The 21,363-nt window shown below is 45.0% G+C and overlaps 1 protein-coding gene across 4 annotated transcripts in view; it reads right to left on the bottom strand.

Moving 5' to 3' along the window:
- CARMIL1 (capping protein regulator and myosin 1 linker 1) overlaps window positions 1–15,390 on the bottom strand; it is a 198,133-nt gene extending 182,743 nt beyond the window's left edge. The window contains exons 1-3 of one of the 4 annotated variants that reach the window (XM_075142229.1): window positions 15,279–15,390; window positions 14,764–14,929; window positions 10,618–10,715 (exon numbers count right to left, since the gene is read on the bottom strand). In XM_075142229.1, the coding sequence (XP_074998330.1) occupies window positions 10,618–10,715; window positions 14,764–14,803 (138 nt within the window). In that variant the 5' untranslated portion in view covers window positions 14,804–14,929; window positions 15,279–15,390. Of the gene's footprint in view, window positions 1–10,617; window positions 10,716–14,763; window positions 15,174–15,278 lie in introns of those variants that run through there. The other 3 variants (XM_075142227.1, XM_075142228.1, XM_075142230.1) reach the window with 3 other exon arrangements.
- Between the last annotated feature and the right edge of the window lie 5,973 nt (window positions 15,391–21,363).

The raw sequence follows: 21,363 nt of genomic DNA, 5'->3' as shown, positions 1-21,363 counted from the left end.
CAACGGAAGATAAAAATAGAAAAATAAAGCATAGAAAAAAATGGAAAAAATAAAAGAGAAGAATAATCTATTTTGGGCGGATTTAACCCCTCAGGCTGAACAAGACCTACTAAAATTGCATTAAGGCTACATTGTGATAAATTAATTCCACACAAAAACCTAAACGATTTTAATTTCACACAATTTCACGCACATATAAACAAGAGCAGATCCATCTAATAGTGTTACAGGAAATACTTTAAAAGGATAGCATTACACTGGAAATATCACATGAAACTAACTCATTTTTAGGTTTTGTATTTTTTGCTAAATGTTTTCAAAATATTTAACAGGGAAAAATGTATTTCTAAGGCTTAAAATAAGCATTTACTAAGTTTAATAAATCTTCACCAGCTGAAAAAGATCACAGTTCAACAATGAGAGGGCAAAAAGGCAACGTGTTTTAGTGTCAGCATTAATCCTGCAGTCACCTAAAATCTTTCTAATTTGAATACGCAACTTTTAAGACTTACGACCTGCACATCTTACCATTTTTAGTGGTATTCAGTGCAGGCAAAAAAAAAGCAACAGTTTACAACTGAGACAAAACATACGTCCCTGCTGTACTGGGACACTCCTGAAGACTTTTCTTGGCATTCGGCTAAAGATTGAACACGCACTCTTCTCCAGATAACCAGCTTTTCCAAGCTTTAGTTGACATACCTACATATGTTTGCCTACATGGTGTAGCCAAGCAAGTAAATGGTAGAAAGGTGGCTATAAAAACCTTTGCGAGGAAAATAGTACAGATTACGTGAAATACAGCTAAATTCATCTACAGTCAAATCTCTTGGAAGATGTCTTCACAAAGCAAAGAAAAAAACATAAAAATTGGGCAACTCAGCATTGTATTCACAGATTAAACACTTTTAAAACTATTTTACAATATTTTAGACTGATCTGGCACTATCCACATCAGCTAATTGCATTTAAATTGCCATGTTATACTACAGTTCTTTACTTGTTTTGTTTTTCCTTTTTTTCAATGCAACAGCTCCTCTACTTAAAGGGATGGAGAGAGCAATGCCAGATAAGTTGTGTCCATCATGCTACCTTGCTTCCCCTTAGGGCAACCATAATTTGTGCAGTACTCTCTCGAGATGCTCACAGTTTTGGGTTTTTTTTGTTGGTTTTTTTTTTTTTGGGGGTGGTTTTGTTTTTTTAAGAAAGCTGCCTTGGCAAAGGTGGAAAGAACCAAAAGCCCAATTATACTACCAGCCCCATAATGCCCAGCATGAACTAAACTGCTTCCATGACACAAACAACATAGATCTAGCACAGATTTCTATGAAATCAGAGAACAAGGAAACAGAGAACTTGGCTAGCAGGATCAGCTACAATCGTATACAGAACAAAGAAGAAATTTATGGCAGCCATTAGTATTTTTTAGCATAGCAACATTATGTTCTGTCCATCATCTCCAAATTTGTGGGGATACTAAGGTCTTTGGGGATGTTTGTATTATCTCTGTAAGAAAAGGAAATGGAAGTGGAGGAACACACTGTTGGGAAAATGGGGATACTAGTGTAATAGAAGGGGTAGACTAAAAAGCAAACCCAAGTCCTGACAGTAATTACACATAGGAAAATTTCCAAGGACTTGCTGAAGCACAGAAGATGGCAGGAGAGGAAAGAGGCAGATGGAAAGGTAGGAAAGGGAGCACAAAGATACCCATAGTGTATGCAACAAGTGTACAAACAGCATACGCTGATATGCTTCATAAAAAATACAGGCGTTCCAGCACCCTGAGATGAGAGAACAGAAAGCCCAAAGCCCAAACACTGGGTTTTTCTGACACCTGCAAGGTGCAAATGTGAACAGTACACAGTCAAAAAAACCTGCTTGTTATATTTCAAATACATTTTCCATGTTACACTTTTAAAAGTAATAATAATATAAACCACATATTTTAGATTTGGAATATGAATAAGCCTACCAAGACAGCAGAAATTATTACTCATGAATGCATCAGTACCTAACAAAGCTAGCGTTTCTTCAAATATTTACTGGCAACATCGTAAACACCAAAAGAGATGATCTTCAGTTAAAGCTGGCTGCACTAAAAATCCAAACATCTGTATTGACCTACCTTCACTGTCCCACACCTAAGGCTCCTTGAGCTCTTCATCAGAGTAGAAGCTCATGTGTGGTATCATTCTTAAGCACCAGGCTCAAGTGTTTGTTAGGAGATGAGCCTCTGAAAAGCTTCCCCTTTGTCAATAGTTTTGTATGAATAGTTTCAGTCTTGCTAATGGCCTTGAAGGCAGAAAGGCAGAAGTCTTTTCATTCAAAGGTCGACCCTGAACAAACACAGCGGTGCCCTGTCTCCCAATTCAGATCAGGGTCAACAGTCATTCACTTCCCCTAATCAGATCTGAGTAGAAACTGCTCTGCAGCAGCTGTATCACCTTCTTGTTTTCCTCCCAGGCCCCAAGAATAAGTAGGTATCTGTAACTTAGCTCAAATCCTCAAAATTTCACGAAGCTCTACAAAAGCAGTGGTTTGTCAAAGTTTTAGGTACAAGGGGAGGATTGCTGTTCAGTCGGAGAACTGAGGATGTGTTCAGAGAAAGAGACATGTACCTGAAGTGCTTATTCCATAAAGACATGCCTCCGGCAAGCGTCTTTCAAGCACTCAGGAGCACGAAATGGAAATGGCTTGCTCCGAGTGACCTCGGCCTCCTAAGCCCTGGCTATTAGAATGCTTCCACACCGCTGCCCACCTCACAGGCAGCACACTGCTAACCGCTGCTGTAACTGCAGAAAAGGGAAAAAAATTAAATCCAGTTATCAACCTATCTAAAAAGCACAGAAACAAACACCACTTGAAAAAGCAATGCAGGACAGAAAGCCTAAGGGGAAAGTAGACCCAGCCTCTCCCCTTCTGTTCTGCATCCCCACATACACACTTTCTGAAGCCCATCCTGCTGTCACACAAGCCTTCTACTGTACGCAGGGATACAAACACCACCTGTCAGCCAAGGGATTTTTTTTTTTTTTTTTTTTTTTTGGTAAAGGTCACTTTGCAAAGAAGATCCAGAAACATAACGTGTCCAAGTACGAGCTGCTCCTCACCTGCTCACGGTTTCTATCCTGCAGGCACCTTTGCATTAGCCACACAGGACACGTGGACTCTTTTAATTTGTATTTGTTCAGAGGGGCGAGTGCTGTCAGGGTTCATTTGCAAAGTCCCCTGAAGAGTGACAGCAATATAACAATGAGCAAATACTGTTCAGCTGAGGGGGAAGCCTTCCCCTTTGCTAAAACCCCACTTATCCATCATACTCCCAGAAGCCACTGCCCTGGTCCCCATGAGGCCAGGCAACCACCTCTCCCATGCTCACCACCAGCGATGAGACTTTTTCTCCAAATTTTGTACCAACCTGCAGAAACTTGTTTCAGTTTGCTAACGTTAAAATCACAACCCGCAGCTATTTGGACCTTATTCTGCAACCCTGACTCCCCAAGCCAGGGTAGCTCTTCCCTCACCCAGCAGGCCAATTAATCTGGTTAGGTCTGTTTCAGAAGTGTTGGGTTATCAGACTCTGGCTCTTATAATTAAATTTTCATCATAATAGTTTGTCATCTTAAATGTTCAAATTAGGGAAGCTATCATTAACAAAAAGATATCACTCATGAGTTGCCACAGAGCGGGTGTTCCAGAAACAGGGAGAGATTAGACAGGAACAAGGGCAGAAATCAGCTTGGGGACTACGGTGGCAGTACAAAGCACAGTTAGCAGCAGTTATATTTAAAGAATAATTTTACATCCTGGGCCTGTAATTACTTTACACAAAATTAAATTACCACCACCGTGAGAAAAAAGTGAAGCAGAATTGTCGGTGATACAAAGAAAGTATTTTAATAATCAGACAAATCATTGACGTTCACCAATTTTTCCATCACAATGCTTGAAGAGAGGGGCTCTGCGCAACAAGAAGCATTTTTCACAGTACGTTACACTAACTTTTCAATTAGCAGCCCTTGCGGCCTTTCTCAATCTTAGTGCATCCTCCACACCACTTAAAGTGAGCCACATTCCCCGCGTGAGAAGTCTTTTCTTAGAATAAGTATCTTCAGGCAGACAAAGCAAGCCGTGAGAGAAAAAAAAAGGAAAACAAAAAATATGGACAAGGTTTTTGCATTTATATTGGTATTCCAAATAACACATATTCTGTTCCCTTCCAAGCCTTCTCTTTCTTGGAAAAAAAAAAAAGCCATCAGTGGAGAAGAGTGACTGAGACAAGAAGTTGACCCTAATGCTCATTTTCTATTTTTTATTTCCAGCTTTTGGGAAATTATATGTAATATTCAGTCTTCTGCCACTTTTATGCACAGATTTCAATGCAAATTCTCGCTGAAGAAGGCTCCATTTCACAAATAATGGTGGCAGGGAGTCAGGCCCTCTAGAAACAAAAGTACATTAGCAAACCACTTTGGTACATTATATATTCAGCAAAAGAAGTAGAAAGAGTGCGACAGTTTAAAAAAAATGTTTTTTAATTGGGTTATGAAAAATTGACAGAAGGAAAGATCCCGTGAACCATTCAGAGCCACAGTGGACTCCTGCCTCCCACCACTCCTTTTTTCCTGATAGCTGTTAGAGCTGTGAACAGAAAACCAGAAGCCGCTAAGAGTGAGATCATGTTTACGTTTCCTCCTTCCAGAACACAGATAAGGATATATATGCCCGCAGGTGGGTGTGCACATTCAAAGTACATGAGACAGAACAAAGGCAGGTACTTTCAGGGCACTGAAAGAGGAGTTACCTTTTCTTACCTTTCCCTACACGTACCAGTTGCCCAAAACTAAAGAAAGGGAGAGCAAGCAAGCTACTCTTCTGATGTAATGATTTATACTATCCTCCCAAAGTGTGCAAAGAATACACTATACTCTCAGCGTGCAAGAAATCCTCTATGCTTCTATGTGTCGAAGAAAACATACAACTCTGGGCAGAGCTGCACTCCAAAGGACACAAAAGTGCCAGGACTGTAGAAAATCTACATTTTGCCTGGCTAGCCAGAGAAAGAGGACTGTTTCCATTTGGTCAAAGGCCAATTTAATTAAGCGAGTAGATTAGATCTTACCCTTAATGCAGACAAACCTGAGGGAAAGGAACCTCAGAGTTTATTCGTATTATTATTATGCTAAACAGTGTGTCAACACCGATTTAAACACAAGACAAGGTTCTGTCTGAAATTGATGCTTTGAATGTGGGAAATAAGGAAGGGGAAGAGGAAAAGAAAAACTGGAAGTAGGAATTGGAAGTGGAAATTGAGGAAAGAAAAGTAATTCCCAACCCCACCAACCCAAAAAAGATGGAAGCATTCCTCTCAGCCTGATTAATTCCATCGATGACCAGTTTCTCCTCCTAGAAGTGGAAACATCTCGAAGAGGATTTCAACATTTGCATGCACTATCACAGCATCAGAATGCTAAGTTTGTAAATCTTCCCACTGGTTAAAAGTAACCTTATAGACCAGTGTATAATGTAAACATAGATTTCAGTAAAACTTGCACATAAATGAGTATTTTTTTAAACAGTTCCTATTTTGGGACTATATACAACTGCATGACTGGATTAATAAATTCTCTTTCCGGCAGTACACTTCTTATTTCAGTCTTCTGTAACAATCTTATTGGCCACAGTTCAATCGTTTGCTAAGAGGCGCCTTGTAAATGTATTAAAATACATCTTCACATATAAGTATTTTTTGATTACTCTACCTCACTTCATTTAGATTTCCTGACATGAGGGATGTACCAACACCTACTTCCTTTCATTTTCATAAACACACACTTAAGATATATGTCATAACAGTCAATGTTCTGGGCAGGGAAGAGGAAACACCATTATTTTAAAAGAATGTCCATATTTAACATCATTATCACACACCAGCTGTCATGATATAATGTGCGAGATTGCACACATTTTATGTAAAACTAACCTTGGACAACCCTGTGAGCTTCATGCTCTTAGTTATTTAATATAAGTGCATATTTTTAACACAAGACATTTGCACCTAGATAGAGTAATTTAAATGGAATTTCATGGATGGATCAAGACAAAAGATGAGCAATGGGGAAAAAGTGCCAGAGCTTTTAATCCAGAAATAGTTTTGGCAATGCAAAATATTACTGCCTCTACCCGGAGACCGCCATCCTTGCAGCTGAACAGGCGCAGCAGCTCATATGCTTTTCTCAACTGCTTCAGTACAGTCAGCCAGGTTGTTCAAGCAGTATTCAGAGGCCACTGCCATAATTGCTAAAGTAAATACAGATAGATTTTTTTAAATAGAATTTGAGCCTATATAAGTGAGTCTTTAGAAACAGAACATGAAATCTCAGACCATGTGCACAGAATGAATATAAACCTATTTGACAGGAATCCACTAAACATTTTGTTTTAAAAGCCCATGGAAACATATGTCCCAAAGAAAGTGACAAGGACATACAAATTACTCCCAGAGAATCCACATTGGGCATACAGTTCATTTTAAGGAGAGCCACCTGCCAAAGCAACTGTCCTGGTTCCAGAAGTAGCACTGTGATATTTTAACAAAGAGAACGTAAATGACCTGGGGGAGCAGCGTAACAGAAATTCCTCGATGGGATTTCTTAATAAAGTGCTCATGGTCACTACATCACATCACACTATTCTATGACCTCAAGGTTAGGAAAACATTAAAAAAAAAAAAAAAAAAGAAACAAAGAAAAACATCAACAAAGCAAAAAAACCCAGACCAGCCATACAGAGTATAGTCATTTCCAGCAGGTACACAATGCCAATATTTCCTCACCTTTAATGTCTAAAATAATATTATTTTGGAAAGGAAAACTAATCTCAAAGTTACCTAGACTAGGAGTATTCTCTTTTATTAACAGTAAAGAAACAAAAAGTTAGAGGAATCCTGAATTCTGGCCTGTCATAAACCACTCCTGAAAACATCAGTATTTCATAACGAGCTGGTCAGATGTATTCAACACATGGCCTTTATCTTACAATTTCAACTTCTCAATGATTGCTACCAATTACAACAAATCTGATTGGAAGAAACTGCAACGGGAAATATTCAGAAAAACACTGTACAGATACCTTGGGTATTTTGGGGGGAAAAAAAGCAGCACCACAAACACCGAAACTAAGAAGCCCAGTTTCCTGCCAGGGTTTGTCTGTAGGTGATAATCTGATAACCTGAAACAAGACAAAACATGAAATCTCTCTTATGGACAGGGCATTCTGCCTGATCCCTTATGGTTCCAAAAGGTGGGCCCTCGGGGGAGGGAATAGGTGTAAAGTTTCTCTTCTTTTTCTGACTGCTTCCCCCCCTCCGCCCCCCCAAAACTGACACTATTATCATTACAACTGAGACCTCTAGATACCCATCGGCTTAAGTTGAAACTAGAGTGAAGGTCAGAAATTGTCAGTGTGAGGAGGAACACAGCAGCCACTCAGCACGATGCCTGAAGCCTTGTCCTCATAAGAAATCAGGTTTAAACAAAACAATCCCACAAAACCAAAGCAATCATCGACCCAATTACAAAATAGTGACGTCCTTATCCATTTTAACCCAGTAAGACTACTGTTGCGAGAACCGTATTGAAGCCAAACACAGCGGGGTCCACTTCTGCAGCAGTATTCTGCCTCTGGCTCAGCGCCAGGTAGAGCCAGCCAGGGCAGCTTGCCCAAAGGCTCTGCTGGAGTTTGGCTGCCTGCACCCCAGGCCAGCTCTGCTGACGTGGTGCGGGTGTGTGACCCAAAAAGCTGGTAGAAGCCTTGACTGGGGCTTTCCATATGGCTCCGAAGCTCCGGCACTCAGCCCCAGCCTGAGCAATGTCGCAGCTATGCCTGTGCCCAGCTATTTGCTCGGCTGAGCCTGCCCCACCAACGCAACTCCCTGGCTGGACCTCAGGTCTCACTACGGCGCTGCTGGTGATCACCAGAGCACAGCTGCCCCTGGCCACCATCCCCAGTCCTGCTCTGCTCGCCTCGCTGGCGCTCGGTGCACCTTAAATATTCTGTGAACAACAGGGCCAGAGGTCAAGTGTTATCGTTACACTGACAAGTGCAGTAATTTTAAAATAATCTCCCTCTCTCAAAGTGGTACTGATTTTGCCGGATTTTCCTAGAAGGAAGGATGAGCGATGATTTAATTAAAGCACAGATTTGGGTGCCAGGGCTCAGTGCCAACCTTCTCTAAAACCATGCGCACATTCCGCCATGGCTCAGGGGTAGCTAGACTAAGAGCAACTGGTATTTTCTTCTTCTTAAGTGCTGCACACAATGCATGCTACCTAATTTGCTTGTAAACACCCAACTGCTAATAAAATTTAAAACAAAATCTCAGAACAATTCATTGCCACACGTGCGCTCAAGAGACCGTGCTCAGAAGAAGATTAACATTTCAAAACTAAGCCCTCAGGAGTCAAGGAGCGCTGGCATGAAGGTTGCCCATGCAATCACATTTGGGCCTCTGGTGCATGCACTTTAGGATATAGTCCTTAATTATTGAATTGCTTTTGCCGCCAACACTTCGTTCAGCGTTCAGTTTGACATGCTCAGCCAAGGCATAGCAATTCAGCATTCAGTTTTACCTGCCCTGGTCAGAATGCGGTCATATGCATTATTTACTGATACCGTTAAGTCCCAGCTTGGTGTACAAACATTCTTAATCTTCTTGGCAGCTTTCCTGTGGCATTTAGCATTAAGCACCTGTATGTTTCTGAAGCAAGGTTATTTATTTCCAGCATCACTCTTTTGAGGAGAGGAGGGTATACCTCCTCTACTTCGCAGCTAAGAAGTGAGACTGTGTAGACATGGTAAGGCCAAAAAGCCTCCACTAGTTTGAGGTACCCAACTTAAGGTATCACTGATGTCATTTTTTTTCAGACCACTCTGCATTTCAGAGAACTCTGCATCCTCAAAAGGAACCACAGTCTCCACTGGCCTCTGCCACAACAGACAACACTCAGTACTACTGCAAAAAACCCCACATAAAGTAAAGATACACACATGCAATTAGAGAAACATTGTAAAAAAAAATGCCATTAGTGATTTGTACAGCTTCACACAGGGCAGTTTTCTTCTGTGGCAGAAGAAAACATGAAATCCAACCCCAGCAGTCAACAGTCAATTTCTCTAACCATGAAAACATTCCCTTTTTTTTGCAATATAAATCCTCTGCATTTTTGCATCAAAGAACAAATGGCATTTTACTGCCGAGTAGTACATCCCTCAGAAACTTCACTGACAATTCAAAGCTTGACATTCTTTTGGTCCCATCAGATCAGAACAGTATTTCAGTATTTCCACAATATATTTCACTATTGATAACAGTAATGATTCTGTATAAGTCAAAAAGTCAATCAAGCGTTACTACTTCAGTGAAACTGTCAGCCTTTCCTATAAACATGGCTTTCAAGTAAATAGAGACGATAAATCAACATTCACATATTCAACCTATTTCCAGTACGGAAACTGTAAACCCAGGAGCTACATATAGCATGGGTAGATATTATGCAGAAAATATTTCAAATTCCTTAAGCAGCTGCTCTCGCTGAAAAGTAGACCATTATCTACAGTCTCACTGCCCAGGGACAAGCAACATGTACTTTATGAAGATAATTCAGAACTGATTAATAAGCTGCGGTTTTTAAAGACACAATATCTGCATGGGGAACGTACCTACAATCTGTAACAACAGTTTTGGCAATGAAACTTTCAAATATGCAATAGCATTTTTACTAACACAAAGCACCAAATATCAAATATCTTGCAAAATATTATAGCAGCGCTGTACTTAGTTATGTTTTTTACTCTAGTTCTCCTGATAGATAGGTATCAAAAGAACGAAGAAATAAAAGTTCCTTCTCTTTTTGCATATCCAAGTATTCAAGATAGTATGCAAGCATACCAGCTCATTACCACAGCTTTCTTCTTATCAAGAGAGGCCAGCAAAACTATTCTTGAGAAAACAGGAAAGCATACTTAAGTGAGATTAATTTCACACTTTCCTCCACTACAGTTTTAGGAATGACAACGGAGGGTCCCACACATTAAGCATTTCTTTTAAAATGCAGACATATGACCTAGCAGAGAATACTAAAAAGTACAAATAGTCATTTGAGTTCAAAAAGCACAATAGTTTTACTGTTACTTTTCACTGCATAACAGCTTCAGAAGATTCTCAAAAGATAAGTAATTCTACATGCTTCATTTTGCATTTCTTGTCCACTCAAAATTCCTATAGATGTAAATGGGAAACCTAACCAGCAAAGGCAGCAAATTATTTTAGAACAGGTTCTAATAATAGCGTGCTTTAGCATCAGTCCACAACACAATACCCTAAACTCTGAAGAATAACTCAGTGATAAACACGTGTGTACATGTGCACGCCTGCACATCAACTTCTGTACAGGCTAGCAAGAAAGTAGGAAAATAAGTGATATGTGTATCTTATGGCACACACAAAGTTCAAAGAATCCTTCCAGAGGAAAATTAATACCCTCTGAAAAGATACTGGCTTTTCCTTCATATATATATATATAAAAAAAATCAGAGTCATTCTATCATACTTACCAATATTTTGTTATCCACTTTATCTCCCTTGGTTTCCAGCTTTACTTTCTTCTTGACCGAAATTTTTATTTTCCTCCCAATAACATCCCTGACACTTTCTGAAATAAAAGAAAATATCTTAATTAAATACCTTCAGTGTCAACATGAGAAGGAAACAGACACCACTGTCAAGTTTTCAGGAGGACTCAGAGCTATGTTATTCAACCGCTTGCACTCATGGAAGTCTCATGCACGTGCACCAGTACTAAAAACAACCTAACACCAGTACAACTTTTGTGTATGTCATTTACACAATAATTTATGTCTACTATGATAGGATTATCGATTTCATATGCCAGGATTCTAAACATAATTTGATATTTCTTTCCAGCACTACTTACACATCAAAAGCATTCCCAAGACAAGCCCCAGCACTGCTTAGCTCTACTCTGGGAAAATGCAACAAATTCCTCACTTGCTATTATTTGTACCTGAAAAGCTTGCTAAAGCCAATTAGCTTCTTGCATTGCAAAAATTTTAGCCTGTTGTTAATATCAGGGAGGCTAAATGGGTCAGATAACGGAAAAGCAAGTGTTCACACATTTTGCACTCTGCACATTTAAGCTGCAAAGCAAACCAAGCAGACTTCCAGACACTAACACCTGACAGGTATGCAGCGGATGCTATGGAAGGCAACATTGGTCTCAGTCCAAGTCCCAACGACAATGTAGCCACCTCATCGTGCCAACGCCAAAGTTACACTAATTGCCATAATGTTTTAATACGTATATGCACACACACGTATATGCGGTCTCTGCCAAGTACCAAATGAACCAGCCTTTCCCCTAAACATTTGCACCCTGGCCTGAAGGGAACATATATACAGGGAACCGTGTCAGAAAGCTTATACAACTACTGACACTGATGTAATTGGGAGATAAACAGGAGTTAATCTAGAAGAGCCAATTTGGCACCTTCCATAAGTTTCACTCCCCAGGCCCCACAGAAAAGGAATGAGAAAGGAATCTTTTAAACACATTAACCTATTTCCAGCACTACAACTGGCATCTGTAAAAGGCAAGTCTCCACCCTCCCCAGGAACACACACTTTGCCCTTGTGCACACTAAAGTTTAAAGGCTAAAATTGAAGATAATGGGCTCTTCCTAAGGCTTTTAATTATAGTGCTCTGTATAGCACTTTTTTTGCACAATTTTCATCCAGTAGTCAGAATGCGTTAGCACAGACAACACATCATTTATTAAGCCTGGACGTTTAGCCCAGGCCACAGCATTCTGCCTGCAGGGCAGGAGGGTGCACAAGTCAGAAACGTGCCTCCTCAGAGCGACTCTCCACCAGAAAGAGCTCTTTCTGCAGAATCGGCATGTTTCCCCAGGAATTTTAATTTTCCTATCAGGAAACAAATGCTCCTCGGTAGCAGCGGCTTGCCCAGCGAGAAGCCTGCCCCAAGCCGCGGCAGCCCCGTGGCAGACGGCCAGCACAGCCGGCTCCCCGGGCAACCACTTGGTCAGGAGCCAGGCTGCAAGCTCCCCACGCAGCCAGGTAAGCAAAGCCTGGGGGAAAGTCCAGCCCGATGTGAACTCTTTTCCCGAGGCTTCCTCTCCCATGGGTAAGGCCTAATTCTGGTCTTTCTGTCCCTGCTTGGGAACCCAGAAGCAAGCTGAACACACAGTCTTTTTCATAAAGTCCTACCTCCTTGCAGAAGGAAAGGTATTGCTGCTGTCTTTGCTACTTTACCTCCACCCCAAGCCTCTGCCTTTCGTTTTCTCCTCTCCCACAAACAGCTCCAAGTGCCTGCATCTAGCAAGGGACTTCCTCCTGAGGCACCAGCGTGGGGGAGATCTGCTTCCCTTCGCTGTCCCACAGGTACCACACAGCAGCAGCAGGAGCGACTGCAAGCCCTCAGCTCCAGCGCTCGTACTTCAACAAGTGACAGGCAGAAAATGGGCCTGGGACCCGAGACTCTGCACAGCGTCAGGATGTCAGCTCCCTCCAAGGCTCTATCTGCCAGAAAGAGCTAGAAACGCTTCTTCAAAGAGTTAAGATAGAGGTTTCATAAATATTCCCCATGTAACTGAGGACGCTTCCTTACACATTAGGTGACGAGTGGACTCGCGAAGTAGTTTTTCAGACTCAGAGATGGAAACGTAATATTGAGGCTCATACTTTTAAGTGCTCATCCATTTCTAATGCTGGAGACTTCAGACACCCACACCTTGGAGCAGCAGATCCAGGTAAGCCAACAGTAAGAGAGGGTTTTTTGAAGACTATGACCTACGAGACCCGACAAAGGTCACACGGGAAGTGAGTAACAAAACAAAAACTGCTGTTCAAACACTCCTACCCCCAGTTTAATCTCCATGCTCCAATCACTAAGTGCTAAGGCACATCCTTTCATCCTGCTCTCAAAACATAGGGTTACTACAAAAGTCTATTTAAAAGGTTAAATTTTAACATGCAGACACCGACATACTGCTGGAAACCAAACCAATCTACATGAACAGATAACACGCCCCAGAAGAGCCCTTGACAAAGCAAGCTGGGTGGGTGCAGGGCACCAGGACTGGGGGGTAATTCTTAAAATTGTCCGAAGCCACCAGAGGAGGGGATGTGTGAAGATGCTCACTTTGCTCTTCCCTGTAATATGCACCACACCTCGCCTACGACACCAGAGTACGGTGCAGATCCACAGTGAGTAAGAAATACCATGTATTAGCAACTCAGACGTGCCTGGCCACTTCAAAAAAGAAAAAGTTCATGGTTTTGACCATAGCTACTCCTAGCACGCTTCCCAGCTCATCACTTCTTACTAGCAAGCTATAGACTAAAGCAAACCACATGGTTTGCACACTAAAAGGACTGCAAAATAGAGCTATTTTGTCTATACAGAAAAAAATTCTGTGACAGCTGCAACCATCCATCCAGATTTTTACCAGTATTTTATAAATGCTAAAACCAGTTGCCACCGATAGCGCTGACTGACAAAACTGAAGGAAACGCAACAGTGTAAATGAACTAGGTAAGGTTTGAAGGACTGTATTCAATGCAACACATACCTTGTTGCCTGACAAATCTCTCTTTCCATCTGTCATTAAGGCAACACTTCAAATTATTCTCATGTTGGTGAGAGCCTTAGATCTCGCTTCAACAGGCAAAACTGCAACTAAAACCAAAGGAAGTTTGGCCTGAGCAAGGTGGCTGAGGACCAGGCCTAAAGCACCAGACCTCTTACCCCCAAATGACACTGGTTACCAACGTACCACGTTAATGATCCATTTATCGAATGCTCCCCAATAGCGATGACAGCATTTTCAGGGACCTTACCATCACCTGTAATTTCCTAAGCGTGTACCATGCAACATGGGGGTTTGTGTGCATGTGGCCACGAAACTTTAATTACAAATACCCTCGCGCTCTCATACGCACATAGGAAAATGAGTCTGAAACTACGCAAAGCCCAAGGGAAAAAATAAGAAATAACGACCAGAGCCACAGCTCGGAGCCTCAGCCCGCGCCGTCAGGCTGGGGCGCTCGGAGGACCTGCCCCGGCCGGGCGGCGGTGCGGGTGTCCCGGCGCGGGAGGGCCGGGGCAGTTTCACCGCACGTCTGCCAGCCCCCGCAGGCCCTGAAAAGCCCCCGGCCCTGCCCGCCGGCAGACCCCTCCGGAGGGCCGGCACACCGGGCGCCGGACCGGGGCCGTCTGTCACCGCCCGCCGCGGGGCCGGGGGGAGCCCCGCGCTGCCCGGGGCCGGTTACACGGGTACAGCCCCTGCCCGCGGCCGCCTCCCCGCCGCAGGCCCGCGGCCCCCGCCCGCCCATTCCTCGCCCGCAGCAGCGGGGCCAAGTGCCGGCGGCGCGGCCCCGCCGCCCCCCGCCGGCTCCTCAGAGACCCCCGACCCCCCGCGGAGCCCCCTCCGGCACCCGCAGAGCCCCCTCGGCTCCCCCAGCCAGCCCCCCCGGAGCTCCCCCGGCTCCACAGACCCCCCGCCCGTCGTCGCGGCCCCCCCGGGTCCCCCAACATCCCCCCCACCGGCAGCGCTGCAGCCCGGGGTCGCGCACGGCGGCCTCCAAACTTGCCCCCCCCCCCCGCCCGCAACACCTTCCCCCGAGACTGCCCGCCGTCCCCGCCGCCATACCCCGTCCCTTACCGATCAACTCTTTGGGGACGTCGGAGCTCTCCTCGGCCATGGTGGCGCTGCCCGGCGCCCGGGGGTGCCCGGTGGCGGGGCTGCTTCAGCGGCGCGCCGTCCCTCCGCCCGGCGAGGCGGGCATGCAACCAGCGGGGCGGGGGAGGAGGGCCGGCCGTGCGCCTCTCTGTGGTGCGGGTGTGCGGTGTGCGTGGTGAGCGCGGACGGAGGGAAGGGGCTTCTCCCACCCCGCGCAGCCCGCTCCCTCCGCGCTACATGACGCCCCCGGCTGCCGGCGCGGCCAGGAGGGGCATTTCCAGGGGGGAGGAACGGCCCGCAGGCAGCCGTCAGGCGCGGCGGGCCGGGCTCACGGCGGCCCCCGCGCTGGCTCCCTCCTTCCCCCTCACACGGCCGGCCCCTCCGCGCCGCCCGGCTCCCCCCGCCCGGCACCGGCGGCTCAGGCGCGGGCGGGAGGAGGCGGCGGCTGCCCCCGCCCCGGGAGGGCTGGCACCCTCGCCCCGGCCCGGCCTCCTCACCTCGCGAGAGCCGATGGGAGCCGCCCGCCCGCACCCACCGAGCAACCGGCGGCAGAGGAGGAGGCGGCGGCGGCCGGGAGCATCGCCCTCAGGAAGCCATCGCGCCCGCCCCGCCGCGGAGAGGGAAGAGGAGGAGGAGGGGGAGAAGGGCAGCGGGCTGGGAAATTCAGCGCGGCGAGGGCGGCCCCTCCTTCGCCCGATCAGCCTCCGGCGCTGCGGCGGGCCCGGGAGGGCGGCGGCGGGGGCCATCTGCCGGCGGCCGCGAGTGGCGCGGCTTAATCGGCCCGGCCCGGCCCGGCCCGGCCCCCCCCGCCGCCGCAGGCCCCGGCCGCTGACCGAGGTCTGTGGTAGCAGCACCGGCCATCCTGAACAGACACTCTGCCTTTCGCAGATGCACCTTCGGGCTTTGCACCCCAGGAGTTCTCCTCTGGGCTCGTGTCATTAAAAAAGGTGTGTGGTATGACGGAGGTGCTTGTCATCGTCAAGTCAGTCCTCGCCGCCTGGGAAAGGGATTGCCCAAGCTGGATCACTTCAAGCCCTGGGAGATGGTAACCTTTGATCCAGAACTCATCTGCCTCTCCCTCACTCCCCCACATTATCTCCAAGGGACGGCAGCCGCTTCAGCACCTGTTCTGAGATAATGCCCTCGCTATAGATCGCTTGTGCACAAACTCCTTGTGCAGGGAGAGGCAAGACTCTGAGCTTGTGCAGGGTTGAAGGGAACCGGACATGCCTCCTTTCCCAGGACCAAAGAAAAATTCACAAATTGCAGTATTTTGCTTGTTGCACTTTGCCGCTGAGAATTTTTGTCAGCCACATTATAGAAACGCGGCACGTGAGCTGCCTAATTGCACCTATAAAAATAAGGACAGAAAGATGCTTATTGGGTGAGAGCGAAGGAAGAGGCTCCGCAGCTCTGGAAATCTTTCGGCTTGCTTCTCGTAGCGATGCCTAGTTTCAATGAAAGGATCATTTTCACTGCAGCAGGACTGTGATTGGTCGCCCTCCATCCTAAAGGGGTGGATTACTGCATAAACCTTGTATTTCAAGCACTCTACAAGTGAGTGATGGATCCGGGAGATGGGAGTCATTTATGTCTAATTAAATCTGAAATGCATTCAGTGAGAGCAACAACGTAAATCCAAGAAGAGTTATTTTGCTGGTACAATACCATACTCCTGCACTCTGTGTCTCAGGGACTACTGCATAGCCTGGTCTTCAGAAGAAACATGACTAGCAGTTTGAAATTGGTGTGACTTGTCAAACAATTTTATTATGATTCCCCATGTGTAGTGGTTTAACCCAGCAGGCAGCCAAACACCACACAGCTGCTCGCTCACTCCCCGCCCGCTGCAGTGGGACGGGGGAGAGAATCGGAAAAAAAAAGTAAAATGCGTGGATTGAGATAAAGACAGTTTAATAGAACAGAAAAGGAAGGGAAAATAATAATAACGCTAATAATAATGATAGAATATACAAAATGAGTGATGTACAATGCAATTGCTCACCACCTGCCCGACCCAAGCAATGATCGCTACTGCCTGGCCCACGCCTCTCATTTATACACTGAGCATGACGTCATGTGGTATGGAATACCCCGTTGGCCAGTTGGGCCAGCTGTCCTGGTTATGCTCCCTCCCAGCTTCTTGTGCACCTGGCAGAGCATGGGAAGCTGAAAAGTCCTTGACTAGTAGACTACTTAGCAACAACCAAAAACATCAGTGTGTTATCAACATTCTTCTCATACTAAATCCAAAACACAGCACTAGGAAGAAATTTAACTCTATCCCAACCAAAATCAGGACACCATGGCACCAACCAGACCTCTAACGTCAGAGATGATTTTACCAACACAGATACTATTACTACAGAAATGGCTGCAATTTGCTCTCTTTCCAGTTTGCTGGTTACATGTAACGAAAAAGGACATCCCTTGAAGAAAATAAACAAAAAGTGAATATATTAGTAAAGGAATATAATAAAGAAGCTTCCTGCTTTTAATATACAGCAACGTCAGTCGAATCTATCTGGATATGAATGTGTATATATATATATATATAGAATGCACTGTGTTCCTTTTCCATTGACCATCCTCTGCTCTCTTTTCTTCACTGTATATGCGTCCTTTTCTGATGTATGCAGAATACCTGCTGACCTCTTCCTTTCTTTTCTGCCAGTCTTTCCTCACAGCTCAGCAGAAAACTGTTTCTTGCTTGCTGTATAGACTCAAGCTTACTTCCACTGAGGAACATAGGCGTCTTTTGGCAGGAAACGAAAAAAGAATTGAGAAGTTCACATCTTTTCTAATATCCAGGAGGGAAAAATCAGATCATTAAGTCTGCATAAGAAAGGCCATGTAATTTCATGGAGTTACTTCTTTATTGAGTCTAATACCCTGTGTTCAGCTAAAACTTCCAGAAAGATACCTTCTCTTCCATCGCTATTCACCTGCTCTGCAAAAAATATGCATTTTTTGATCTATGACCGCTTACACATGAAGCATGACAGTTTCTCATGCTTCACTAAACCACTGCCTCGTTTCTGTCTGAAACAGCATTTGAAGCATGGACCTTGCTTCCTTGGCTGCTGCCAGACAACCGCAGGCCTCTCAGCATGCATCAGCTGCAAAAATGATGTGTTCCTTCCAGGCCTGCCTGCCTGCCTGCAGCATTCTGCTGGGATACTGCTGGCACCTCCTCCCTCCCGCCTTCCTAGCACACGAGCTGGCCAGCACAGCAAGCCCAGAAGGTGCAAAGGAAAAGAAAAAAAAAGAATGAATGATGGCAGCAGGCAGGGCTGTTTTGTTTTGATTTTTTTTAATCACCAGCGCTATAGGCTAATGAAGTAGCACTGCCATGGCTACTGTATAATTCCTGCTTTGGCGCCTGGGAGACTGGACCTGGTTCAAGGTAGGGGAGGTACAGACTAAACTCAGGTGTATTAGTGCTCACAAGGCCAGGTTCAATCAGCAAAACACATCATTTCCCATTCCTTATTCCCTGGACAGGAGGCAGAACATGATTGCCCAGGCAGGCTGCTGCTTCCTGCTCTTCCGACTACAGTAATGCCTAGATATTGGCGCTATCACAATGTCAGCCTGGCCTGTGAAGAGAAGGGCGTTTCCAATCCCAAGGGTCCATCTCCCAGCGCAGAGAGGACTGGACCACCTCCCCAGGGATCCCAAACCAACTCCCAGAGCCTCCCGAACAGAAACTCTTCTCCGCAGTTTACAGGCAAAACCACACCATGGAGAGCTTGCTGGCTTTGTAAGGAGGTGTGATTTTCGTCCTTTCCTGTTGACCCTTACTCTCCACTAGTCAGTTCAGCAGGGATGCAGTTGTCACAGACGTCTTCCCCAGCGGCAAGGACACTTGAAGAAGTTCAGCCCCCTACAGCAAGTCATCCGTACCCGCTTGTGGCTGTTTATCACTTTCCATGTTGTGCCAGCGTGAGAAACTGTGATACCGTGTTGTAACCTGAATCACTGAAGGGGGTCAGAAAGGGGATTTTTGTCATTTCAGTAATTGAATTTTAATCATCTTTTATCCTTCCTTGCCCACTGATAGAGGCACATCGGGACAGCTGAGAACAGAGGTGCGCAGTTTAAACTGGGACAACTGGGACAGACTCAGCTGGGTTTCCTGCCTGATTTCAGTGGCATTCTCATAACTCTCAGGTGCAGCTGATGCCCTGAGCTGCTCCTGAGCTATTCTTGCTATGTTAGCAGGGCCTCCTAACCTCACATTACCTGCATTGGTGCAAATGATCACAACTTGGGTGCCCTAGCTAGGATCACGCTCCAGTAGTAGTGCAGCATTGTGTATCACACGTGCAGCAGGCACGTGGAGAATGGAAAGAGGCTTCTGCCAGAGCAGAAGATCTATGAAGTCATTTTAAAAGTCATTCAAAGGGTAACCGATTTGCCTGCCACAGGAATGGGATCTGTGTGGTTTTGTTGGAGATATTTTTTCTTTAAAGACTGCTCAAGTTGTTGCAGTTTCTGGCATGACAGAAATGCTGATGGGAGTAGTAGGCTGGATCATGTGTGAGTTAGATGGCTGCAGGGAATGTTGCAGCATCCACAGCTTATATTTAACCAACAGTAACAGAGCAGGGGGGAACTATGAGCTTCAGAAGACATTGATCAGTGAGACATTTGACACAGAAAGGGATGTTGGGGGGAAATGTCCTGGAAACTGCAGCCTTCACGGATCAGATTAACCATTAATTGCATGAAGTAACTTTTGAGGAATTTCTGACTCCACCTCTCACAGGTCTGTATCATCAGGGCACCTCACACCCTGTATTGACATACGGTATAACATATTCCTATTTTCCAGCCTGTCTGTTACCCTTGTCCTCCTTCTCAGCCTAAATCCTGTCTTCTCCTGCAGATAAGGCAGGTGTGAATATGAGTTGGTGCCAAGCCACTGTCATAAGGTAAGATATTCGTAGTCTCAACTGCTGTGTGTCTTCCCTGCCAACTTCTCTGCCACTTGGATTATGGCTTTAGGACTGAAAAATCTCAGTCTTTTTTCCTGAGAAGCAATAGTGTGATGTCATCAATGTTATGATGTGATCAATTGCATGATCCTACTCCTGCTGAAGCCAGTGGAAAGATTTCGGCTGCCAACAGCAGGTGTCAGACTGACGTTCAAGTCACACCCTGGAGTCATCCTGCTGCAGAGCAGCATCGTGGTGGGAGGAACCAGGTGATCCAATCTGATTTTGCAAAGCTGCCTCGCAGCGTGCAGCAAAAGCTCAGAATGTCTCATGAAAGACGGGACAGAAAGCAGCTCTTGATATAAATAACCCAGCCTTGCCAGTCGCATTTTGAAGGACAAATTCGAAGGGGTGAATTCTTCCCCAGCTATGCCTTTGCAGCCCCATAGGTACTGTTTACTGCCCTGGTTGAATGCAGGCAGAATGGGGCCATACTGTCTCATATGCCACAATACCAGCCAGTCAGGCGTTTCCAAGAGCGGTACGGTTTAAGGAAGTGTTACTTTTCAATCACTGCAATTATTAGGGGTATTTTAAAGACCAAGAGGCAGCTAACCTGCCACTCTGTGGAAGTATGTGAAGCACAATTGACACGCGCTTCCAATTATGCCTCAGCTCAGAAGTTCATGAAGCCTACCCATCAATGCCAGCTTTATTTCCACTCAGCCTGAAAATAATTTATAGCACTTACAATTTTGGGCTCTCTCTAGTTTTTTGTTTGTTTGTTATAATTTTTACCCAAAAAATATCTTTGTGTTCGTTGCCTATGTGTGGTGATACCATTAAATGTGATATTTGGGCCCTCACATTGATCACATCTTTTCAGAAACCTGTAGATGTTCCAGGGCTTAGGGATGTTTTGACATGAAACATTAATTAGAAAAAGAGCAGAAAACAAGTAGCTAGCTAATTGCACAATAATAAATATGTCTTATACTGCTGAATGATTGGATGCCTGCTTTGGATTTCACCAGCTGAGACAAAATTGATAGGGAAAAGTGCGTGTCCTCCATCAATCACTAGTTTGGCAAAGGAAACGGCACACTTCTAAGTCGTCTCCTGTTCTTATCTGTGATTGAGTCTTTTCAAACCCTTTACTCTCGGTTACTGTATGCTCTTATGATTATTTCAGTACCCTGCACAAAAAAATGTATTTTGTCTCGATTTTAAAGAGGGTGAATATAAATGCAGCAGCAAAGATGTATATTTTGATAAGGCATACTTTGATGGTAGTGTTAAGAAGAGAATTACAAAGAGCAGCTGACGCCTCATGAAAATCTTAATAAGAGAAATCTATTCAGAATAATTCTACTGTATTATTATATCATCTATTTCCATATTCCTCTTCCCTCATTCGTTTTTAGCAGGCATATTTGCATAAAACCAGGATCATTGTTTCTTAAGAGCTCATCTGCTTCTGCTGCTTAGCTCTCACGTGAAAGCATAATCCTCTGCATATCCCATCACATTTAGTTAGAAACTGTTACAACTTTTATGACTTCAGATGTGGAACTAGAGAGCAAAAGCAGACTATTCCTAAACAGGCAGCCTAAACCAGCATCCTAGTTTTCTATGTTCTGCA

The sequence above is a fragment of the Calonectris borealis genome, chromosome 2, assembly GCF_964195595.1.
Source record: "Calonectris borealis chromosome 2, bCalBor7.hap1.2, whole genome shotgun sequence".
Classification (NCBI taxonomy): domain Eukaryota; kingdom Metazoa; phylum Chordata; class Aves; order Procellariiformes; family Procellariidae; genus Calonectris; species Calonectris borealis.
Note: the sequence above shows the minus strand (reverse complement) of the source record. Positions and strands in the feature narration are given on the sequence as shown.